This window comes from Trachurus trachurus (assembly GCF_905171665.1).
Source record: "Trachurus trachurus genome assembly, chromosome: 20".
NCBI lineage: Eukaryota > Metazoa > Chordata > Actinopteri > Carangiformes > Carangidae > Trachurus > Trachurus trachurus.
Genome location: NC_139911.1, coordinates 15,676,695 through 15,696,419, shown reverse-complemented (window position 1 = coordinate 15,696,419; position 19,725 = coordinate 15,676,695). Strand labels below are relative to the sequence as shown.

The 19,725-nt window shown below is 42.1% G+C and overlaps 1 protein-coding gene across 1 annotated transcript in view; it reads right to left on the bottom strand.

Moving 5' to 3' along the window:
• pou6f2 (POU class 6 homeobox 2) overlaps positions 1-19,725 on the bottom strand; it is a gene marked incomplete at its 3' end in the record, with an annotated part of 70,317 nt that overhangs the window by 42,800 nt on the left and 7,792 nt on the right. The window contains exons 3-4 of the mRNA XM_083995077.1: positions 7,487-7,584; positions 2,043-2,262 (exon numbers count right to left, since the gene is read on the bottom strand). Of these exons, the coding sequence (XP_083851203.1) occupies positions 2,043-2,262; positions 7,487-7,584 (318 nt within the window). The remainder of the gene's footprint in view (positions 1-2,042; positions 2,263-7,486; positions 7,585-19,725) is intronic.

Genomic DNA, 19,725 nt, shown 5'->3' with positions numbered 1-19,725 from the left:
CTTACAGCCAGCTCTGATTAACACCATCAAAACCATCCAAATTCTGTTACCACTGCTTGTTCGGGTGTTGTCTTCTCGTTGAATGTCCCTGAGCAAGGCTCCTTGTAAAATGTAACTAAATAACTAAGCATAAGTCATAAATACACCTAAAATGCAGACATCTGACCTAATCTAATACTGTATTGAAAGGGTAAAGTCTGAATATTGTCAGACTACCAGCATACCGGCTCTCATGTTAAGTACACAATTCCTCCACCCACAACTGCCCATTCCCCAAGACAAACAGCCTTATTAGTTGGTCATTAGCCGCCTCATTACATTTAAATACAGCCATTGGCTGGGCTCCTCCTGGAGTCTCATTACTGTGCCTCACAGTTGTCTTGTGTCTGATCTGACGCTAATTAGCTAGCAGCGTGAGTGCTGTAAAGCACACTTGCTCCTGAGGTCGTGAAATGAGCCGACTGCTCCCCGGCGACAGCGTGGCGCTGTATTATATGTGTGATTAATCAGGCCTGGGGACCCAGAGGGGCTGGGAGGAGAAGCGACAGGCAAGCGGGGGCAGAGGCCAGAGTTGCAGTTGTCTGACAGAGGTGCTGTGCCAGCAGGCCTCATTCAGAGGAGCTGTGATGAACTCAGACAGGGGAGAGTGGAGGAGCGCCGTATGGCCAGAGGGGCCCGGACACAGTCAAGACATTTAGCTTCACTCGTGACTTGTGTCACTTTCTCTCCATGGAGGTCCCTTCAATGCATCCCCTTCAGATAAGACGATGTGCGAACAGGCAGTCTGTCAGTCCACACGCTTAAAAAAAGATCTGCCACAGAGGCATTTCTCCGCAACAGTTTTTTTTTCACTATCTCTCATGGATGGGGAGGGTTATCAGGACATTGGACTCCAGACTATGTGTTGGTTTGTTTGGCCGTGGACAATAAGGATGACTGAGAGGTGTTTGTTTTGGCATTCTGACACCCTGACAATGTGTTTGTCGATCAGTTCATCAGATCACTGAAGCCTCTGGGTTGTCCCTCATGCACCAGGAGGAAGATCTGTTGAAGTGTGAGTCAGACAGGCCTGCTGGGCCCATTATCGTCCACTAGTGACGGATACATTGAAGGGCTCGCTGGATAGATGTGGGTTTATTAAAAGCTCTGCCCACAGCGATGGCTGCTGTTATTTATGCATGTTTGTGTCCATTAGGCTTCTACCTCCACATTTCCTCACTCAGGGCATCTGTCCATCCATTTCCCCACATGAAGGGAGCCTTCCCTGCACTTTGTGCTGCACTGGCATTATTGTAATCTCCATCCTAAAAACACACTGCTTTACATGTGGCCTGGCATCTTTTTACATTAGTGCAGCTCTCTCATCCAAGATTTATGACCGACTGTTTCCCCATCCATCCCTCAATCTAATGGTATAAAAGAGACAATGTTTTAAACATTAAAATGAAAACCATTTACAACTATGATCAAAAGAGAACACTTGGGCATTAAAGTTTTAAAGGCAAGGATAAGTACAGCCATGTGGATGGACAGATGAGGTGGAAAAGAGATAAAAAAGTAAAGTACAGTGCACTCATATGCACAGAAAAGAGGCATAAAGTGCTTTTGCTCTGCACTGCAAAACGTTGACCTGTAATTAATATGGTTGTTCCTCTGGGCAAGTTGAGGATGGCAGCTTTTTGGGATACAAACCCCTGAAGGATTCTTACCTGCTCAAAAGCTTTGTAAAGCATTTTTATTAAAGAGAAAACAAAATAGTGTTCCATGCCATCCACTGGAAGCATAAGCAACTGTCATTGGCAGCGATATTTGTTGTGTTTATCTCTAATAGTTTCCTGATAAATAAGGTGTTCATGTTCTACAAATCATCATGCAGAACGCAGAATAATACTGAACTGACCATGCAACAATGGACTTACCTATCAGCTTCATAATGTAGCTGAGTTATTTTCTGTTTTTCCTTCTGGGTTATCATTGTTGACCTTGTATTGTAACACTAATGAGTTTTTTTTCTCTCTCATCTGTTTGCCACATTTCCTTACCTTGCAGGTTCTGGAGGGGGAGTGTCATGATGCCCCCTGCAGCAGCAGCAGCCACCAGGCTCTGGATGTTGGCCGTGGGCAGGGAGAGGACCAGGCCCTGCTGTCCGCCCAGGTGCCCGCCCGCGTTGAAGGGGATGAGGATGGGCTGGTTCATGCCTGGCGCCGTCCCAGACATCACGCCGCCTACTGCGTTGGCCAGCTGCTGCGCCACCAGGAGAGACTACAGGACACACACACACGAAAACACACATGCAGAGACACATCCAGCTTTATTGAAGGTAGTTTTTAGTTAGTTATTTTTCACAAGGCAGGTAAAACAAAGTCTTTATACTGTAGGACTTTGTCTTACCTGTATGTATTTTTATTATGTGATCATTGTTGACTTGTTTTGTCTTATGTAAGTCTTGCTGGCTAGCGTCTGTTTTCTTTTTATGTAAGTGAGACCAAAGATGAATTTCCTGCCTTGGTGGGACAATAAAGTTTTTCTATTCTATTCTATTCTATTAATGTGAGTGTACTTAAAAAGAATGCAATACAAGTCTGTATTATCACAACAGCATTGATGCTAGATAACCCACTACTGTGAAACCAACACTCCCTGTACATGTAGAATTAGATGATGTTAAGTTAAGTTAAGACATTATTGAAATAAGTATCAAATAAAATAATATAACTAGCTAAGTCTATTCCACTATTAAATTATTACATGAAACTGACTCTTAATATGTGAAATATTATCTTGTATTTTGTCTGGTCCTGCTTTCAGTGCGCTGCAGAACTCTTGTGTAATACAGAATAAATAGGGTTAACTGATGAATGCGCGCACAATTTTCCTACCCTGGGGTTTTTAATTAAGACATGGAAAGCAGTAAAGGAGATGTCATCAACTTGACTTCATGGCCAGTGATTGTGTTTTGATGAATGCAGTTGTTTTGCAGCTGAACTCTGTGCTAAGCTGTGACGCAGACTGACAGTCAAAACATACTGCCGTTGGTACTTAGAGAGATCAAATCCAATTTTTTCTGTAAGAGCTGAGAACTTTTCTTTCACAGAGATGCAGAGTGATTTATGTTTCATCCCATTGAACAAATTCCTGGTAACACGGCAATGTGCCTGAAATGCACAGTATTCAAAAAAAAGAAAGAAAAAGAAAGTGGCACCGTGTTACTCTTTTGATGAGGGATATAACACATCACTCTCATCTCTTCATGTATCCATTCATTCATATTAGTTAAAGTGGAATCGGTGCAGTCATACCCATAGAGGAAAAGATATGTTATCAGAAGTATCGCTCTGAGATATTTTGCACAGTAGAAGATCTCTTCAAATGCATTTTCCGAGGAAGTGGGTTTGGAAATACACCAACACATTTTTCATCGAGAGCTTTGAGCCAGAAGTGGGAAGGTTTGTACCACGGCTGAAATCTCCATGAATACACAGGGAACGACATGTTAAATTTCATTCATTCTCATAAAACCTTTTCTTTTTTTTCGAATTATGTCAGCATTGGAGCATGTCAGACCGAATTTGCACAGGGGCTACGAGACGGGAGATGCTGAAGATGCTGCAAAAAAATCCGACAGAGTTCCTCTTTAAACATCGAATTGAATTGTTTGGAGTAAAACTAATAAAACGACGTTGTCAGCTTGTGTTGTGTCCGCGGCAAAGCAGCCTTTAGACGTTGCTAGGTGAGCCTGGCTGCGCTGTGTTGACTCCTGCACTGTGACTTAAGTTCACAAGCCTTTAACTCCAATTGTCAGCTATCTGCTTCTGTTTTGCATGGTGTGTCTGCAGCACTGTGCAGGATGCAGAGCGGGCTGACTGGTGCGAAGAGCCCAGCGCACGGCCGAGCCCGGTGCTCCTAGGTGACAGGCGTGTCACTGTGATAACCCTGCATGGTGCGGAACGCCTGCGCCCACTCCGACACACATGCGATCACAGTTTAGGGAGGTACGAGGTCACGTGAGTTTAAAGGAGGGGGGTGAAATATCTGCACTGAAAGACAAACAAATACCTGTTTGTTTTTTCTAAGCTGTTAAAAGAATAATAAAAAAACACAGCAGTGAGAGGTGATTGTTGCTGGCAGGGGTAACTACACACACTGTATAGGATTCCTCTTTCTCAACATTTGCTTTGATACACAACAACAGTGCATAACCAATGACAATATCTGATGCTTCTGAGAGCATTCAAAATGACATTTGCCATTAACTTTAAAAAATGAATTAATAAGTCGTGGGGGCGCTCAAAGAATCCTCAAAGGACAATAACAAAGGCGACGCGTTTGTTAGCTGCAAGTGACATATGTTTAATCTCGTGTTTTAAACTAAATTTAATCTTGAATCGAAGCAGCATATAATCAAAGACACTCTTTGAACATTTCATCTCTGAGCCAAACAAAATGAGATTGCCAAGCTTGACAGCAAAGGCAGCCTCACATAGAAGGGAATAACATTAAAAGACAATTCTACAATTATCAGATGTAGCCCTGATTTATTTATCATTACAGGCAGCTTTGGAGAAGCACGCAGCTGTTAGGCACATAGGCAGCTGCCGAGAGAAAGCACTTTGGAGATATTTTTTTTCGTAAAGCCTGCAAGAGTTCTCTGTCTTTAGGCTGTTTGTTGTGCCAGTTTAAGACTGATTTCTATCTCCAATTGAGGTGAGAACACTGTACGTGCACATATCAAAATCAGAGATAAGAATAAATTTAGCGTGAACATAATTAGCGCAACTCTGCAGCCACACAACAAGAAGAATCTCCCAGCTTCGCTCATCTAGATTTACAAGCAGTTTCCCCCTTTCTGCCTTTTTTTTTTGCCTGATACTCTCACTCCTCTTCTCCATAGGTGCTGCTGGAAAGCTGCTGTACAGTGCTTGGCAGGCCTGACAGCTGAGTGTTGAGAAGTGGTCTCCTAGGGGCCACACTGACGCACAGAGCTGGGTGTGTGTTGGGCTCTGGATGTGGAAGCAGCCCCACTCAGGACTGGATGTGGAACCCAGCCTCTCTGCCCATCAGGGGAGAATAGGCCCTTCTATCTGCTTGGCAGCTCTGGCACTGAGAAATTGCCCATAATCACCCAGATAGCAGACTTTTGTCATCCTAACTGCGAGTGGGAAACAGAAGGAAGGTGGATTCATGTTGGGTAAACTACCATTGGATAATGGTTGTTCGAACAATATCCGGCTCTGGAGCGAGAATCTATCAAAACATATTGATCCTGGAACAGGAGAATTGGGTATGGCATGCGGAGCGCCTTTGTTTCTGAAAAGTGTTAGCTTCACAGAGACTGTACTGACAGCATTAATATATTAGATGGTGACTGTTGAGAGCCGCCTGCTGAGGCTCAGAGTCTAACTGTTGCCTGCTCGAGATGCTTTCTCCCCTTTGTGTTTATTTCTTATCTATTACCAAAACAGCGGCTTTTACCAGCAAGGGTATGTGTAATCAGAAAAGTGCTTTTAATTAAGCTCATTCTTTATCTCCCCTTGCAGCAGATTGACTTTTTTCCACCGGGGGATTTCTCACCCCTGCAAACCTAGCCCGGCAAAGCTGAACGGCTTTTCTCCTCTCATGTTTCCTCTTTTGTTTATCCTGATGAGGATTGACTGTCATTGAGTAACACTGTGAGCAGAGAGAATGGCCTTATTAAAGCGGGTGGAGGAAACCTGACTCTCTGTGTGTGTGTGTGTGTTGAGCGGTGACATTGAGCAACACTAATGAGATAGATGTTCATTAAACACCGGCGAGCCACCAGGCCAATAAATCCAATCAGATAGGACAATGCCTGATTGAGCTATTAACAGGGCTGCAGGCTCGGCCTCTCTGCTCCCCTGCTTGTTTTGACAAGGCCTGTATTGTCAGCTCATTAGTGCCACAACTCAATTACATCTGAAGATGATGTGTGATGACAAATAACATTACAATTTCACATTTTCTGCTGGGAATGATTCCTGGTGTGGTAGTCAGTGAAGGTGTTTTGTGTTACATTTCACTCAGCGTGTTTGAATGCACTGAAATGATTTGACCAGGAGCTGGGTAACACTGTTAGCTGATTATTGAAACTGTCATGTAAACACCTGAATCTTTCTGTCATTACAGCTTTGATCAGAGTAAACACAGCGAGACCAACAAGGCTGAGTTAGTAGTCAAGTCTTTTGCATTAATCCTGGTGTACATAACTTAGTTTGTCTCCCTTCGGGCATCTTTATTCTACACACGTGCAACAATGATCAAGTGAAAACAGAGCAGCGTGGCTAGCCAAGGCAGGAAAATAAACATTTTCACGCCTGCAGGCAGGACACATGGGGCTGTTGGAATAGTTCAAACTAGGGGCAGATGATCTGATGATTTTATACTGTGATCAGTCTTGAAGACGTACACGATCTGCCTTTGAAGCAACTCATAGAGCTTGTGGCATTTTACCATTGTGCCAACGGTGCTTGGTCAACTCTAAGATGTGGATCCAAGCCACCTTCACAAACAAACAGAGGGAACGGCTGTGTGCTGATTGGCCAAATCACATCACGTGTCTCTGTCGCAGTCTCTCTACCATGTGTGACGTGTTGGGAAAACAGTTGAGTGTGAGTTAGCAGCCTGAGGAGCTGGTGCCAGAGAAAGAGGCCTTGGTGTCAGAAGCGTGGAAGAGGTTCAAGTTATCAGTGAGCACGGCTGGTCATTGGTCGAGAAAATATGGCAAATCTATAGAACCACTTTAAAAGAACGCATCCAAGTGAACATGCAGGTCGTTGAGTATGACCTCACTCTTCTGTATCTCACAAGGTCCAGAATTATATACAGTTAATGACTGACAATAAAAATAGCTATATGGAAAGGGGAGACTGAGGACAATCTGGGATTTAGGGAACTGATGAACATGACCAGAATGAAAACAGTGTATCTGATTTAAAAGTTACAAACAGATACATTTACTATCTGGATAATGATCTGCCTTAGTTTGAATGATGAAAATGCACCAGGGAAAACTTGTAGCAACCAATGAATTCCCGAAAAGTCTCCTTAAAATACCCTTTGACTGGAAAAACAGAGAGAAGTGTGTCAAATGTGAAAAATGTGAATGTGTTGGTCATAGGATTAGTGTCAGCAAAAGGAATGTAACGTCTCAACCTCTAAAGTCTTAAAATACTTTTTTCTGCCACAGTTAAAACCGTTTTAGTTATTTCACCTTTGGGATTTCAATGTTTCTTTTCATCCCCCTTTTCTCTCCTCTCTGGTTCTACATGCAACACCAATGGTTTTAGAATCTCATTGTTACTTACTTAGTCAGCATGAATATTTTAAGTTATGGAGGAATAATTCTGTTTTTGCAAATCCTGAAAACGAGCTGTTGTAAGTGCAGAGGCAAATCAGGGAATGAGAAGGAACTTGCGTTATCAGCGACTAAGTGCTTGGTTAAGTTTCAATGTCAGATCCTCTCACTCACCTGTGGTCCCATTGGGTATCCTGGGTGAGACTGGCCCAGCTGACTCTGCTCTGAGGGACTGCTGCTGGCGTCAGACTGGACCGAACCGTCCCGAACTCCTGAGAGAGAAAACAAAGATCCCACCTTAGACCAACAAGGTAAACATAAGTTGATACAAGTCGATTTACATACAACACGGACCACGCTGCTGTGAGCAACTGAGGAGGGCAGCTGGGAAAGGAGGGCGAATTTGTATTTAAGTGTTTTATCAATAACCGCTGAAGAACTGTATAAATTACCAACCAGTGGAGAGGCTCATTGATGGGAGATGATGCATACTGGCGGGTCCCCGATGGCCTAGATTACTGCTGAGAGATAGAGCTCCACCACAAACGCTGTGGCCATATTATTCAGCCATTTACATCACTGAGTATCACTCATCTAACCCCTCCTCCCTCCTGTTCTGAGCCTGCAGCTACTAGACACAATTAGACCTGTTTGCTATGAGGGCAGAGTGGAGCAGAGCAGACAGGGACATGATAATAAGCTTGCTGATGGCTTCGGGGAGAATAAAGGACACCGACGATTGGATATCATAGCAATCCCTATCTCACAGGATCTCTCTCCGCGGCGCAGCAAGTGCAGCGCGCTCTGAAAGGTCTGAGGGGCTGCCGTGACCCTCACCCTCTGACCCCGCTGATATCAAGATCACACAGTGTCTCACTGGTGACACAAAGGCTCGTGGAGTGCAAAGATGAGGAAATCTTGCGGAAAGGAATTGTCAGAAAAATGAAAGGACGCTTGGATGTCTTTCACTAAAAGCGACTGCCCAGAAGAAAGATACCACCTGACAAAAAAAAAAAAAGACTTCATTAATTACTTTAGATTGGCTGGAATAACTGAACAGGAAGAGCACTTAGATCTGACTGACTGAAAAGGAAATGTGTGAGTGCTTGAATCTAAGAAAGTGTTCTTGTGAAAATGATGAAAAAAAAAGACACTTCAGAAACATTCAGGTTGATTTTCTGCCAAGAAGAGCAAATTCTGTGATTTTAAAATTCTTTACAATGTAAGAAAACAAACAAACTGACAGACAGAAGGCACAAAACATGAGAGTTGAAAAGATGTTGTAGTTGTGTGCATCAGAGGATGAATGTGCTTTGAATAAGTCGGTGAAGGTGAAATCTGAAAAGCCTATGTGCTATTAAAAACAAAAAACCCTGTTCTCTTAGTGATGATGGACAATATCTACTATACTGCTCATCATCAGGTGGGCCAATGAAAAACTCGTGTCTTTTACTGGCTTGTTTCACCCTCAGCCTTAACCTGGGAAAACAGTTGTCTTTGATCGACCTTCAAGCAATAATCCAAGGTATTTCAACTTTTTATTTGGACACACAACACGTTATTGAGTGACAACATTTCTCCGTACTCACCTCCCACGTTTGTGGAGGGAATTAATAATAATAACAATACACAATATCTACAGATATCTTGAAAAAAGGGGGAGTGTAGGGAGGCGGAGACCGAATCTGTGACCCAACGTCTGCCGTCAACACAAAAAGTGAAATCATGGATGTAAAAGCTTGGTACAGCTGCCTGTATGCCTAAAAGTCCAATGATTCATAGCTCCTGGGTCAATTTACAGCCACTATACTGTAAAAATGAACTAATCCAACTTAAAAACATCAATATAGTCATTTTAAAAAGGTTACTTGCTGCTTTGATTGTATAAATGTCCTTTGTAAATGTGCTGTCATCTTCTTAAAAATGCTTTTGCCTTGAATAAAGTGGATGTTGTGGACGAAGACAGGCCATCGATGTGGAAAAGCATCTGAAGGCTACACAACCTTGTTAACTACACAATGTTGGCAATGAGGTAAAAAAAATCACATATCCCGTGAGATCGATTTTCTTAAATGGAATATCGCAGCTTTTAAATAAAAGAATAAAACCCCAATGTATTGTGTCTTTTTATTCATGGATGAATGGGTTCTTTTTCTGTTAAACATACAGGGCATGCAGTGGTTTTCTGCTCCTTTTACAGTATAAAAGCTTCATACAAAACGCACTATTGAATAGCCTTGCCAGGAAGATCTCATTGCCTGTCAAGTATATTTAAGTATAGTATATTTAACTCCCCTCCGCCAACTAAAATCATTTCATCTTTACATAAAATCCAAATAATTGGTGAATGGCATGACCTAACAAATGAACCTCAAGCATTTGATGGTTGATGTGAAAGCCCAAGGGGAAGCCTGCTTTTCTGGCTGGTTTCTACCTCTGACTGGCTGGCCCTGCTTCTCGATGAAGGTCCACATCCTCACGCTTATCAGCCTCGCAACGCAGTGGATGTTTTGACAAGCCAGTCTCTTTTCACCAATTATTTCACCCATTATGGATCACGTTGTACACAGCCCCACCCTGTGCACTCAGTTCCTGGAATAAGATCAATCTAAACATACAGGGAAGACTTTGTGACTGTGTTGGAGTCGATATAAAACTACATATAAAAAGGACAGTATCATCATAATCAGCTGTATAATCTGATACACATTGATGTATATTATGAGGCTGCAAGTTCTTATACTGGATTTCATTATTATTGTATTGTCTCTAAGTGGTTAATTCACACTTTAAACGTTATTAAATTAAAGCCAATTCTTTCCTCCAGGATTATTCCAGTCTGATTTTCATTTACAGCAACTCAAACTTTCAACCATCTCAAAGGCAATTGTCTGAATGCAGCTGCCACACTGTGATAACAATAACAAACTGATGAGCTACGGAGCAACCTTTATGCCAATGAATTGACCAATTATCATCATAACAAAGGCAATTAGCTAAATTAAGATACTATGATGAAGGAAAGAGACTTACTAATATCATTGATAAACTCCACACAGTATGGGCTCCTGACTGTAGTTAAGATATTGGTCATGAATAATGTATTCTATCTGACAAACAGTGTGGGAGTCTTACTGAATAACGATTCCTTGATGCCTTTCATTGCTTCATTTCACAATAACTTAGAAAGCTTCATCCCCTTGCAAATATCTGTAACGTTAACACATTTATCGCAGAGGAAAAATCAATAATAAATAAATACACATGCACATCTTCTCCCAAAGGATTTGTGTAATTTCTTTAACTAAATTAAATAGCTGACAGGAGAAATACCTAGGGAGTCAATCTTCAATTCTTTTTTATTACTAGAATCTTCATACATGTTTTACTTTTCTTTTCTTCAAAAAAAGAAAAAAAAAATCTACTTATCCAATGTGAATGATTCTTAAATGGATTTCCAGATGGAGATTAGTACTGTACACAGGGAAAAAAAAGAGAATATCTCGATCAAACCTTTACTAAAAAGAAACTCCTTTGATGCCGTGATTATACGCAGGTCACACGATGGATAAAATGGAATGAATGGACGTATTGATGTGAGGAGAGATGAAAGAAGAGGCCAAACGGATGAAAGAACAAGCGACGCACATTCAACATTGCTTTACATTTATCTAGGACATTCAGGCTTCGTCTCTTTTTTAAATATCCTGAACAATTTAATTGCTGTTGTAACAGCACTAGTGTCCTCTTATCACATATTGACTAAATAACAAAAAATGTTTTCCAGCTCTTAAATGGACAGGGATACAATGTGTTTTTCGTGGCCCTGATTTTACGTATGAGGACTAAAATTAATTACACATTAATTCCAAACTCAGCCCTCATCCTGTCATGATTAGTGACATTTTTATTTTGTAAGCGAAATAATTATATTTTCCAGGGGGCAGAGGGTGCAATTTGATTTGAGTTATGTCATGGAAATATTGCCGATATCCACCACTATATAAATTCTCTTTCATTGATCACCAAAGTGGCCACTGGAGAGCGACTTTCAATGCCACACAAGGCGGCGGGCCTCTACGTGCTGTGTGTGTGTGTGTGTGGGGAGGGGAGGGGAGGGGGCAAAGAGCTATATTTATTTGACTTCGTCCGTCCTGTCTTAATGCAGGGTGCCCCAAGGACTACACCACAAAACAATTAGCCTGGATTTCATAAAGCAATCAGCATGCCACCTTGTCTAATGCAACCGCTTCATACATTGACAGTCTGAATAAAATGGGCGTTATTGAAAGCTTTGTGTTCATGTTAGCTTTCGCCTCAGTGCATTTATGAATCAATTTTTACCCATAAAAGAAGCTTTAACACTTAAGCTATTTTAGTGCAAATGCATTATGTAAGTTGTCAAATGTACGAGAGAGAGGCCTGGTAACGATTCAGGCTATTCAGAATGAACAGCCAACCCCCATTTTTATAATGGCCCTTTTGAAAACTGTCTGGCTGAGTGCATGTTTTTGCTATTAAGATGTTGTCAATCATTTTGCCACTGAAATCTAATCCATAGAAAATAATTTCACATTCAAAAAGAAGTGAAGGTTATGAGTTCATTATCTTCTTAATTGTCATTGTGCATGGGATTATCACAGTTGAGGTAATTACAGTGCAACATGCAAAACTATGACGTGATCCTCATCGCCTAACGTGTGAATGTGTGCTTTATGTTGGTCAGGGATCTGTGAACTGTTGGGGGTGAGAGGGATGGGCCCAGAAAAACAACAAGCCACATAATACACAAGGTTTAATTCCATCAATACACAACCAATTGTCCCAGATTGTTTGACCATTGATTTTGTTAATACCACTTGGAAGGTTGATGTGGCATTGCAGAGAGAGCTGAGAGAGAGAGAGCGAAATGTAGTGCGACAGATCATTTCACTTTCATTTTTCTATCTGAAGCAGCCTGGAATAAAGTCCAAAAGGTAATCTAACAAACAGGGCGCAGTGCTGTATAGAAGAGAGAGCGGCTCATAATATGCAGTGTGGGCTTTATAGTGATTTACTTAACTCCTTGTAGAATGCAAGAGAGTCAAAATCACCAGTGATTTAGCTCAGTGTTTCATTACTCCCACCAAAGCCCTCAACAATAACACAGGGCATAATCTGCTGCCAATAACTCCAGGTGCTCTTAGTCAGATGGCTCCCTCTGGACTGGCAGGGAAGTAATACTCTGTTTAGAGGCTGGGGTGGAGAAGCTGCTAGGGATAGGTCAATAGCGTTTCTGAGGATAGAAAATCACCAGAGACTGACTTTTGAGTGGCTGCCTGTAACACTATTAGCTACATTATGGCTACCGCTGCTGCTAGGAGAGCTGTCATTTTCTTAATTAAGAGCCCAGCGCAGGGGCATGAGGGAGAAGAGGCCACGGCAATCTCTCCGGGCCTCCAACATTAAAGCCTGATTCCTCATTGCTCAAGGGTGTAGACCTTACAGGGGAGGGGGGAGAGAAAAAAAACTCTGTCATTCATTATTCTGGCACAAAGTGGAATTATGGAGTTAAGGAATTACATAGGAGGAGGTGCCGTAGAGTGTGCCGAACAGAAAGGATTTTACACCTCAGCAGTTCTGCGAGGGTGGTGTGGAGAGGGGGGGGTTGGGGGGGGGGGGGGTTCGGATGCGGGGGGCAGAAGAGGACGAACGAAGAAGGACAAGCAGAGGAAATGATGTCTCCATAGAAAGGTCTTGAACGTAAACAACAGAAAATAATACACTTCAAAAGCAAGCCCACCTCCAACCCCCCCAGTTTCCGATGAATGGGGGGGATTGGGGGAATCTGCATGCAAACGATGCTTAAGGCAGTAAGGGCCCTGTGCTCCAACACTTATACTCTCAGTCGTGGCCACAGGTCTTCACCAAAAGGCTCTCTGGCATGAGAGTGCTCGGCTCCGGCTCTTACCTGTCTCTCCCTTGATGCTGGAGTGGAGATGGAAGCAGCACAGGCACAAAAGGGACCAGGGGGAGGTAAATTGGTGAGAAGAGGCAATGCCCATTTCAAAGGTCAAGAAGGAGAGATGGTGTTATGGAGAGAGGACGATGGAGAAGGGAAGAGGAATGGAGGAGGAGGAGGAGGAGGAGGAGAGAAGAGGGCTTTTGTGTTGCATCCTCACAGGGGACTTGGGACACTTTGCACATGAGCACATCTGTTATGGAGCGTCCTCCTCATTCCCAAAGCAATGTCAACCTGATTAGCTCAGGGTTGAAAGAGGCAAATAACAATCCAAATTATTCTTCATCCTTTTATGGCCATCAGCGGAGGCGGGACGCTGGGATGAGGACTGGCGTTAGAGAGCTGTAAGCCTTTTAGGAGATGCTTGCTTCACTGCTGCTCCTCCTCCTAAATTACTTAAATGATATTTGCAGTAAATAGGATTCTGCAGCCTGCAACGCTGCGCTGAAAAGAGGCCTCCCTCTCCCTCTGTGTCACACCTCACTACTTTGTCTGTATATACACACTCAAAGCTGTTATGATCGGAGCGGAAAACATTTGTAAATTGATAGGTGATTAAGTTTATCATTGGTTAAAATGGCAAAAATGCTCTGGTTTCTGGTTTTTCCAACTTTATATACCGTAGTTTTATATCATGTTAAGTGCAGATATTTAAATTTTGGACAGTTGCCTGCACAAAACAAAGACATTTGAACCTGTGCTTCAAAATTTAATGATGTAATGATTAATCAAGAGATATTTAAAATCATATGCTTAGTTGCAGACCCAGTTGAGAAAAAATAGATGGACAAAATCCATGTCTCTAACAGTCCATCAACAAACAACTATGATGACAATCAATTAAATATTATGATAATGTAATTTATAATGCAAAATGTGAAACATTATGTCATGGTTCTTCGCTGTTTTAGTATCTGTTTCTATCTATTATCCATTTTTAAAACATTGTGAATGTAAAATCTAAATTCCTAGTTCAGCACGATTGCTGGTTTGCGATTTAAAAAAATACCACACGGTTCTGTGAAGTTGTGAAAGACATTTTTCACTATTTTCTGTCATGTTTTAGGATAAACAACATCTGTATCTTCAAACTGTTATTGTGTTAAAAGCAGCATCCATCTTGATGTGTGTCCATCCGGCGTTGCATCTGGTCAACTGCAGGACATTTAGAAGTAGCCAGTGGGGTGTGAGGCCAGTCCAGCACACCGTGTGTATGTGTGTGTGTGTGTGTGTGTGTGTGTGTGTGTGTGCATGCGTGGGGGGCTAGACACCCACATGTCATGCTTGACACATCAGCCTGCGCCCCCCAGGCTATCCGGCACTAATGCTGCCTATGTCCCACTTTCTACCCCTTGCCCCCTCAAAGCCTCCTCTCCTCCCCCCTCCTCACCCGTTCCTTCTGTCATAGAGGTATAATAACAATGGATCACAGCGGCGCTGCAGCACAGGCTCAATCACTACAGGATAACATCAGGTGATACAGGCTGCATCAGAGTATATCTGAACTCCACAGAACCTGAGCTAAACTAAAATATCCAGAAATGAGTCTACCTGGTTAAAAGTCCTGTGTTAGTTACTGTATTTCCCTGTTGTAGTGATTTTTACAGGACTGAGTGGGTACAGGTGGAAACAAGCAAATAATCGTGTAGCTAAAAGACATCCCACCCCACCCCACCCCACCCTACCCTCTCCTCCCAGCACATTATTCTGGTGGAGCAGACAAATAGTGGAAGGAGGGACGTCAGGAAATAGTATTGCTTTGAAGCCCATAACTCTATTCTGGAGAAAAGAAGCATCACAGTGTTATTCCACATCCTCAGATATAAAGGAAAAAAACATAATAACTTCTCGATAGCCTGGATCTCCACTGCCCTATACTAGCTCCCCCCCCCTCCCCTCCTCTCCACCCGCCCACACCCCTGCCTCATCCACCATACACCCACTTCTCCTGCCTCAATCTTTGGTTTCAAAGGAAGCGAATCAGCCAGAAGGACAGAAGGTTATGCATTAGTACTGGTCATTGCTCAAAGAGCGAGCGTTATAAATAATAAAGGCTTGTGAAGGACACAAGGGCTGTGGGATGCATCTCTGGTTCACGCCACACAAGTCAAAGACAAGACTGTAATTTCTATTCCGAAAATGTGACCCTTGCAGCTTCAATTACATCTCAACAACACCAACCGTGTCTGTGCCAGGAGATGTGACGCCTCTTTGTTAGCTCTACATGAAAGGCTTATTGATATTGGTTATGGAGCGCAGAGTACACAAAATGTACGTTTTTTTTTCCTGAAAATGATTTCCCAACTTAAAGAAAGTGTATAACTAAAATAAATGCATATTGAAATTCAATTTATTTTCTCCACAGCTGTCCACCTACAGAACTTATAATGTGCTTTTCTTTGGAATAGTTTCTTGTCAAGGCAAAAAATAATCTTTAACTTTAGATGTAAAAAACAATAGGGAAGAATTATATTGTCAGTTATTTTGAAGTTTGCGCAAAGTCATTTCTGCATAACCAAGCATCCGTGAAACCTGGTGACCTTTGCTGCTGTTTACATTGAAAACAACAAGTCTGCCTGGTGCTCATCCTTCCTCCCTGTCCTCCATGCCACGCACTGATTGTGTTGCTGCAGCCACCATGGACACATTAACCAATGTATTACACCTGCTTTATAGGCATGCATTAAGCTTGTTTTCAAAATCGTCGCAGACAGCAGAAATCCCCATAATGAGATCCACCTCCTGCAGAGAGACCTGTTCCCCCTCCGTCTCCTTTATCCGCTCTTATTTACTCAGCGTGGCCCATTCAGCACTGGGTTTGCACCACTTTATTACTTAACCTCGCCACACAACATTACAAGGCTCTTTGCATCAGCAAGCAGCCTATCCCACCATGCATCCTGCTCACTAAGCTGATTACACAAAAATAATAAGAACTAGTGCCTCAAGCAGTGTGTGTGTGCGTCTCTTTGTGTGTGTATGAGTTTGCAATGGAAAGGAGTGCAAAGAAGAATTCTGCACAAAGGACAGTAGTTTTGTCCTATATCTACATTATATGGTAATAATAATAAGTATGCACTTAATAAGGTAGTATACAAGAAGTTGGCATGCTTTAGCATTTTACCAGCAAAAACACACAAAACAAAGTCGTTGAAAATAACGCCAAGTCAAACTTTGACTTTGAAAGTCTAATGTTGATGTCAAATGTGCAAAATGTTACTTTAAAACTAAATAAAGTGAAAGAAATTTGATTAAATGGTTAAATAAATAAATAAAAAGGTCCTCCAGGTGTTCATGAAGCTGTCTCACCACTGTCCACAGGTAATTACGTTATGTCCAAGATCCACGATAGTTGGTGCAAGAGGATCTACTGTACAGCAACTTGTCTTCTGGCAAAGGACTCTCCCAAAATAAGACTGTAGTGTGTCGTGTGACACATTGAATTGGCCAGATGAGATTAATTTCACTAATCCAGTGCACAATCTGATAGTCAGTGAAGCCAAAGAAGCTCGTAAAAAAGAAAAATAAATAAATAAATAAAAGCAAAGTACAGCATTACAGCAGACGTGGCGTTCAGGACGGACTTTTTTTTGCTGTGGATGACCGCCAATACCGGGAATCAATGAAAGATTCATTTTGCTCTTTTGGGGAGGGGGGGTCTCGAGGTGACCTTTGTGAAAATGTTCCACCATTTTGGCAGGATCCGTATAAGTGCAGACCATTTCATGTAGACAGTAAGTGTATGAAATGAGTGCTCCTGTCGTTCCAGCCTGGCTCTCTTTGACAGCATGATGATAGAAGCGTCACATCCTTGGAAGAGTAAATGCAAACTGACAAGAGATGAGCCTTTGGTTGCTGAATATAATACGGAATTGTGCTCTGAGTGTCTTATTATCTTGTCTGTTGATGTCTGAAAGGGGGAGATTTGCTTGAGAAGAGAAGACAGAAACTGTACGCTTCCAACACCATCTCGTCCGTTGAAAAAAAAATTGCTTGCCTTACTAACCACAGCTTTCCCACCTAATGTCCACCTCTACTTGGAATAAATACAAGGCGGCAGGATGTTTGTGGTGCCTTGTAGCCCCTGTTAGCTGAAGTGGAAGACTATTTGCACAGGCAAGCTTTTAGGAGGAGAACGACCCTTTCACCGCCGCAGTAGGCATGTGGTGGGTGTAGAGGGTGGACAATTTACTGTAGACAAACATGACCGCTACTGTCATCGCCTCCCACCGACTCATCCTCACACTTGCTCAAACTTGTACAAAGTATTAAAGCACGAAAACTAAAATCGTACATCGCTTCTTCTGCAGAGACGGTAAGTTGTTGTCGGTTCATTAAATATTAAACTACATACATGGCACATGTAATCACTGCCAAGAGTTGCAGCGATATCAACAGTGAGAGAGTGACAGTGGCAGAGAAGATTTGCGGCAAAGATGATTCAAAGCTGCTCCAATACTTTCATCTTAATGCAAGTCTGTAGTTATGAATTGCTAGAAAACACGATGGCACATTCTTCACACCTGTTGTCCAAAAGATCCCCATTGACAAGAGTTATTGTGCAACTTTTAGTGCCTATTGAGGAAGACTGTAACCTTTAGCTGTAGATTAACTAGCTGTCCTCATCAAGAATCAAAAGACTTCCAGGTATCTGTGATGTGAATACACTCTGTATGCAGGGCTGTGTGCCATATTCAAACTATTCAAACATTTTTGAGTAGTTTTTGTCTAGGAGAGCAAATAAGTCTGAACCTGATTTGCATTTCCTTGAAACTATTAATGTGCGCTGTTTTTGTACAGGTGAAAATTGTATCTGTCAATCACGAAACTGGAGCATTCTTGCAGAGATTCTGCAAAATAGCTGGAATAAAACAGAACAAAGTTTTCAGACTAAGAAACTGAAGAATCCAAAGTACACCTTCATCTCCTGCTCTCGTCCTCAATGCAAGTAAACGGGACAAATCTTAATATTGTCGCTTTTCACTGTGCAAAAGCACATAAAGAAAAACCACTGAATAATGTAAGGCCAAGTTTGAAGGCTCGGTTCAGGGTAGTTCACAATAGTGGCATTCATGTTGATAAAAGAATGGGGACAATTGAAAAAGTTTGCACAATTTTCTTGCAATGATAAGAGTTCATTGTAAAGCACAAATACCTATAAATGTGACTCAAATTAATATAAAGTTAAATACAACCAGTGTGACAAACCACAAGACTGTGGGGTTAGGGTTAAGTCTAAAATGTCTATAAAACTGTTCAGCTATTCATAAGGGTCAAACACAAATTCATTTCATCTCCTTGTGTTGAGAAACATATGTTCCAAATGTCAGCTTTTCAGGAATTAAACCAAGTAATCTTTTACCTCCAAGGCCACTTGTCACACTCAATTGGTTTTGGAGATGCTTCGTAAACCTGATTCAAAGAGGCTGGTACAATCCATCAACTGAAGTCCAAGTGGAAAAAGTCTCCACAGTGTTTACTCTGACTTCAACTTAATGACAAAGAAAGCAAAACTGTCCCTACAGTCCTAATCATTGAATTAGTAAGTAACTCCCACCGCCTCTTCTGTCCTGTGTCTCTCAGCAGCAGACACGACTGTACCATGTCTCATCCCTGGTCCCTGTCTTTCTCTCTCACGGGTCATATGGGCAACGGTTCCCAAACCAAAGCTGTCGCTGTGAGCTGTGCCATCGGCCAGAGAGCAGCCATCCCCCCAAAAATAATTCACAAGTAAGTCCGCAGCAGCTCTGACCAGTCGCATGTAGGATGACGACAGGCCATCAACAAACACTCAACACAAAAATGACATAAAAAAATAAACCTTTAGCTTGTGTTTCCAGGAATTAACAACATATACATGTATCTGTGTATTTATCACCGATTAAAGCACCATTGTTATGTAAGACAATAATAGCTTCTAATATATATAAAGAGTAAAGCATTTACCAACATATAAGTGAAGGAGAGGAAAAGAGAAGCAAAAAGTAGCAAGTGAGAAGCACAGAGAGTCCAGGCAGAGAATGATCAGACAGAAAGAAAGAGGGAAAGACTTGATGCTTATTAAACCAAATTGCAACGCTTTTGAGACAAATCCTGCAGCACCCAGCCCTTGTTTAGACGCCTCTAGCCTCAGGTTATTCTTGAAATAAGGATTTAAAAGACAGCTGAACTCTCGTTGATCAGGTTTGAGAGTAATATTTGGCTATCCCTCCTCCAAATTCAGATTTTATTTTGTTCACAAATGTTTGGCAAGCTTAGTCCACTGGCACTTTACTATACTCCCTGCCATTTCTCAGGGGACACACACACACACACACACACACACCCACACCCACAAACCCACCTACACACACACACAGATATTCCGTAAATGTCGTAGTAAAACAAAACAACAGGAACAAATATGCACTGG